The sequence below is a fragment of the Felis catus genome, chromosome A2 (genome assembly GCF_018350175.1).
Source record: "Felis catus isolate Fca126 chromosome A2, F.catus_Fca126_mat1.0, whole genome shotgun sequence".
Lineage (NCBI taxonomy): Eukaryota > Metazoa > Chordata > Mammalia > Carnivora > Felidae > Felis > Felis catus.
The window spans coordinates 140,800,238-140,806,549 of NC_058369.1; the positions used below are offsets into that span (position 1 = coordinate 140,800,238).

The 6,312-nt window shown below is 35.8% G+C and overlaps 1 protein-coding gene across 3 annotated transcripts in view; it reads right to left on the reverse strand.

Annotated features, from left to right (window-relative positions):
- The window catches only part of IQUB (IQ motif and ubiquitin domain containing), a 126,229-nt gene that overhangs the window by 112,176 nt on the left and 7,741 nt on the right, over positions 1-6,312 (reverse strand). For all 3 annotated transcript variants that reach the window (XM_019825746.3, XM_045052689.1, XM_003982987.5), the window contains exons 2-3: positions 5,574-6,001; positions 2,543-2,677 (exon numbers count right to left, since the gene is read on the reverse strand). In XM_019825746.3, coding sequence (XP_019681305.2) covers positions 2,543-2,677; positions 5,574-5,997 — 559 coding nt within the window. In that variant the 5' untranslated portion in view covers positions 5,998-6,001. The remainder of the gene's footprint in view (positions 1-2,542; positions 2,678-5,573; positions 6,002-6,312) is intronic.

The window sequence follows — 6,312 nt, forward strand, 5'->3', positions numbered from 1 at the left end:
AGTTCCAAAGAATCCTTCTCTTTCTGTTTCTATAATCAGGAACTCATATTAGTAAATTCATGGAAAAGTAGAGTTAAGCTTCAGCTTTGTGCTGGAAAAAGTGTACACCACTATATTTTTATGTTATTTTGTATCTTTTTTACTTCTATCCCCCTTCATTGGTTTATTCTATAAATTGACTCCAATTTTATTTCTCTATTTTAAGGAATACAAAAATATGTGTAATGTTATTGGCTGCTGTTTTGATAGAATATATATGACTCTTCCAATGAATGGTCATTCTAAATTACAATTGGGAATTTGAACATAGCAAAGGTTTTGTTACATTAATTCTTAGAAATATATCAGATACCACCAGTCTATTTTTGCTATGTTTAAGGAAGTATAAAGATCCTTGAGTTTCAATTCCACACCCCAAATTCTTAACTTAGAAAATTAACATGAATGTTATACGGGCTTTGTAATAGGTTGAATAATGGCCCCAGAATATATCCATGTCCTAATCCCCAGAACCAATGAATGTTACCTTATATGGCAAAGATGACTGCAAATTTTATTAAGTTAAAATTTTTGAAATCGGGAGATTATCCTGGATTATCTAAGTGTGTTCTAAATGTAATCACAAATGCCTTTACAGAGGAAGGAAGGGAGATTTGACTATAGAGAAGATGATAACACAGAAGCAGAGAGAGATTTGAAGATGTTCTTCTGCTTGCTTTAGATGGAGGAAGGGGGCCACAAGCCAATGAATGCAAGGTATACAACTCTAGAAGTGGAAAAGACAAGGGAGCAGATTGTCCCCAGAACCTCCAGAGGGAGAACAGCGCTGCCTGTATGTCAGCTTCATGTGAGTGAAACTGATCCAGGATTTCTGGCCTCCAGAGCAATAAGAGAAATCATGTGTTGCTTTAAGTTACTAAGCTTGTGGTTGTTATAACAGCTATAGAAAACGAATATAGATTCCCAGAGCCTTCTTCTCTTCATTCCTCTAGTTTGTATAGTAGGCTTAGTCCCAATTTGAACTCCAATTCTAGTATAGGAGAAGCACCTGTCTTAGAGGGCGATTGACACAGAATCAAGCTCTTTAGTTATCATGGCTGACATAACCCTGTTACCCGGTGGTGATGCCTGGCACTTACACATAAAGAAGAAAGGTCATGAAGTGCAAAGAACAAAGATTAGTCTCAGGTACCACTAGTTAGCTACTCCAGTCTCAAAGTGCTCTCTCTTCTCCAGTTTTGAACTTCACCTTGTATATAATGCCAAACAATTTCCAATTCCCTTTTTGGAGTCATACCTATATTTAAGTTCAGACTCTAACAATCATTAGCTATGTGAATTTACGCTAGTTTCCCAAGCTTTAGTTTCCTTCTTTCAAAAAAAAAAGTTAATAATAATACCTACGTCAAAGGGTTGTTATGTGGGTTGAATGATAATGTGATAATATAGGCAAAATATTTTATAGGACTAGTACACAGTATGTGCTCAATAAATTAACTATCATGATTGTTATTACTAATAAGTTTAAATTTTAGTATTGTTTCCCTAACCAACCTTAATAATCAGTTGTTTGAATACATGAACATCTTAGTATTACAGCACATTCATTATAATAGTTTTCTAAAAATAATTTTGAAATTGAACTGATTATTTTCTCTGATTTGACAAGGAGGAACTTAACAGGTGTGGCTTAATCCTTTTTAGTATTTAGGATTTTCCCACACACAAAAAATGTTCTTATTTCCCTGGAAACTTTTTGGTGGCATCTTTTTAAGTTAGTACCAAAACTTTTAAAATGAAAATATTAGGATCTGTGTGGACATATTCTATAGAAACATTTATTTAACTATCATGGTTTTACTAATTATATCACAGTTACAAAGACTAAATCCTCCCATGACACAAAGCTACTATAAAGTGGGCTGTCCAATATTGCCCACAAAATGTAAGTAAACTTGAACATCAGGGTATGTGAATTCACCTTACTGTATAAGGACTGACAGATAAATCATTTTCTGTCCTCTTCTTATTTTATACATGCTCATCCTTATCTACTTCTTTCAACCTCATTGCCTCCTACTCACCACACAGCATCTACTTCCAGCCACTCTAAACTTCTTACCACTTCCCTGAAGTCCCAGGTATTCTCACCTCTTTGGGACTCAGCTCACGTATTGTCACTTTTATTAAATGAAGCTTTCTAGAACCTCCCGGTTTCCTTCCTCTCTGTTCTCACAGCATTTTGAGCATATCTCCATTAAAACATTTGCACATTATGTGGTTAACTATTGCATATATCATCTTTCTGACTAGTCTGTAAACCGACAAAGTTTTGTTTCATGTTTCTCTACATCTTCAGTTCTTAGCAAAGTATTTAGAACAAATAGGTACTCAATAAAAATGAGTTGAATGAATGTATAATCACAATATAATGTTCAAATAGTAAATATCAAGATATTTCATTTAACAAATTAAAGATCTTGTTTATCTACACATTAAAACTAAAGAAGTCTTGATAAGTTTTATTCGCTTCCAAGCTTACCTGAATATCTCATCTGCAGTACGTTAGATGGGATACTTAATACGTATGAAAAATGATCCTTGAGGTACTTTACAATGGAGTCTATTTTAAAAGGCATTATAATTTCCTGGCCCACAGGAAAAAGTACAACTTTTACTGTAGGTAAAAAGAGAAAAGAAAGAATCATAGTCAAAAGCAAGGGTCAGCAACCCAATGCATAAGCAGATAGAAAATTATGGGACAATTTTTAACCACATAGAATGCAGGTTGCCTCTGCCATGTTCCCCCACTGTACCTCCATGATAAGAGTTACTTTTCAAATGCTATGAGAAGTGACATGCAGTTTTGGTTTTGAAAATTAACTCAGAATCTCAAGAATTAGCATCAGTAGTCAATACTTGCTCCCCCAACTCTAGCTTAAAAGTTCGGATCATTATTCCAGTCTCTGCTATGAGGATCAATGCACTTTCAGGATTACCTCTTTGCTCAAAATACCACAAGAAATAAGAAAGAAATAAAGCTAAACTACTTTTAAAGATTTCCAATATCTGGTGTTATACTGGTATTATTTGGTACTAATTTGGTATTGGTATCTGGTATTACATTACTCAGATATAAACACAGGAGCATCTCAGAAACTCAAACATTTCTGTGTACTGAGTATTGGAAGAGGAGACCCTAAGACCTAGAGGGTGTCCCTGAACTTATGAATGTGCATACTTTGATTACACATTGATAGCATGCATTAGTAAATCAGTGATTATTCATGAAGTTAAGAAAAGTCAATAAAGAAATTTTCAAAATAGAAGGTGTCTAATACTAAGTCCATTCCTCTTCCCATAATTTTTTAAATGTGTATTTATTTTGAGAGAGAGAGAGAGAGAGAGCAAGTGAGCAGAGGAGGTACAGACAGAGGGAAAGAGAATCTCAAGTAGACTCCACACTGTCAGTGCAGAGCCCAATGTGAGCCTCGAACTCACAAACCATGAGATCATGACCTGAGCTGAAACCAAGAGTCGGGCGCCTAACTGACTGAGCCGCCCAGGTGCCCCATTCTTCCTCCCATAATTGATTTATGTCTATATTGCCAAAATGCAAGGCAGGAAATCACTGTTCATTACAAACATCTAGAATAACTGCACACAAATCCACTTTTCACAAAAATGGACATTATACGGTTCATTACACATTCTATAAAATAGGAAATCAAGACACATGTTGATAACAAAAAACTTATTATAAAATGATTATCTGTTCACAAATTATAGGAGGGAAACATAGTATTTAAAAGCTGATTATACTGGGGTAAACGTTCTTCTTTTACATCTATAGACTTTAAATTATAATGGAGAAGATGTAATAAGTAAGTTGGAGGGTAGAGTGCACACTGTAGGCCAAAAAAGTTTTGTATACTTCTAGATGCCTGACACATGACAATTTTCATAAAGCTAAATGAGACATTTATTAATAATCTCAGAATGAGGGGCGCCTGGGTGACTCAGTCGGTTGAGCGTCCGACTTCAGCTCAGGTCATGATTTCATGGTACGTGGGTTCGAGCCCCACGTCAGACTCTGTGCTGACAGCTCAGAGTCTGGAGCCTGCTCCAGATTCGGCATCTCCCTCTCTCTCTGCTCCTCCCCCACTGATACTCTGTCTCTCAATCTCTCAAAAATAAACATTAAAAAAAAAATTTTTTTTTAAATCTCAGAATGAAATTTAACTAGGTATTGTCAATGTTAAGGTTGAGATTGTTAAAACTTGTTTTCACAGCTATCAACAAAGAAAACACTTTCACAGATATTATCAGAAGGCTATTTTAGCTGTTTTATGGATTCAAAATTCTATGGTTAATATATTTTAAAATTTTCATAGCAGTGACTTCCTAAGCTTTGGGAAGGAGTGGTATGTGAAGGAATTTGTGAGTCTCAGGAAGTACAGGACCAAGACAATTTTATCTTAATCACTATGTGTTTGTTAAAAGCTAAAGTATCAGGAAATCACAGAAATATCAAAAAATAGAGCCCAGGGGTGCCTGGCTAGCTCAGCTGGTAGAGCATGCGACTCTTAATTTCAGGGTTATGAGTTCGAGACCCACGTTGGGTGTACAGATTACTTTAAAAAATAAACAAACAAATGGAGCCTAAATTTATTGTGAATGAAACTGAAGGATAACAGCTTCAGTTACGTATAATTGGGCTTGATTACTTTCTTCTCCTTCCTCCTTCTCATTCTTTACTGGTATTGACGTGCCACACAAGGGTACACTGCCCCCACTGGATTCAAAAGCTACATTTTACCAGCCAAACTAAGCTGCTATTTAATTGTTAAATGATAGCCCATGTTCTTCACCCTATGGATGAACAATTTCAAAACTTATGGACAAGAGAGAGGAGGAGCAATCAGTGAATCACCCAACTAGGATGGTTCTATGTGCAGCCTCCTTCTTGCCACTCCACTTTGGCTTTGTTACTAACCACGTAGTAATGACTCCTACGTGCCATCAACATTATGCCTTTAAAATTAACCTATAATGCAAGACAACGACAGTTTTTCTGAAGCTAAATATAAAGTTAACACTAAACAGAAGTCTAGAAATATGTAAAAGTAAGAAGATGTGAGGAATGACCACTAGAGATGGAACTAGGCTCTCTGGAGTCAAGTCCCATTCCAACTCTTTCTTGCCAGCTATGAAGAATCAATTCCAAAGAGGCATCTCAAAGAATGACAGTTATACTCAACAATTTGTCCACCATTTTCCAAGGTCCCTAAACATTTAAAAAACCTACTTCACTTAGGAAAAACAGATCAGCATCAACTTAAAGTTTAATAGTGCTCATCTATTTAGGGAAAATAGTACCCTGCACAATAGAGAAGCTTCACACATAATTAGCAATGCAGTGGCAGTAGCTACAGAAGTTTTGTGGATAAGGGAAAGGGATAGGGAAAGTATGTAATATCACATATAAAACAAACCTTAAACAAAAACAAATTTAAAAAAGTCAACGTTCTTCGACATGAGGTACAGAATATCCTATCTTCCCTAGGTAATACCTGTTGCTAAGGAATCTTTCATTGATGTTTTCAGAGATTCCTTTATGGCCTTTATTTTATTCAGAAGTGTCAGAGATCCAGAATACCCTCTGGCTGGCAGCATTGCATTGTCATATTCAGTTCGATAGTGCTTTGGAGAATGTCTTGGAGAATATGAAGCGTGTTTGGGCAACATAACCTCTCCCACAGGTTGTTCTTCGCCGTTTGGTTCCAGGCTTGGTAACCTCTGGCTACTTTCCTCCTCAGCATGTGTGCCATGGCCCTCACCAGACAGTTCTACTTCAGATTCATTATCTTCAGTTTGATCGGACTCCGGAAGCTCTTCTGAGGGAACCGGAATATTGATAGTCTCAAAAGCATCATCATTTTCTTCTGATGCATTAACAGTATTCTGAGCAACAAATTCTTCTTTCTGGTCAGACATTTTCCTGAACCAAGAAACATAAATACATTTATTACACATAAAAATTTCTATACCAAATATCAAATTCATTGCTGGTATACATAGTGCAATGTTGCTCATTATTTTTTAAAAATACTGATTATTTTAGCAATGGCATCAGGTAAAAACACTGGTGAATTTTTAATAAAAACAACACAGAAAGTAAAAATTACACCAAAAGAGGACCTCAAAGCACAATAAATTTGAGAAAGATCTACTGTCAAGAACATATTTAAAAATATTTTAAAACATATTGTCACCTCTTCCTTAGTCAATGAACAATGCCTTGTGAAAGAA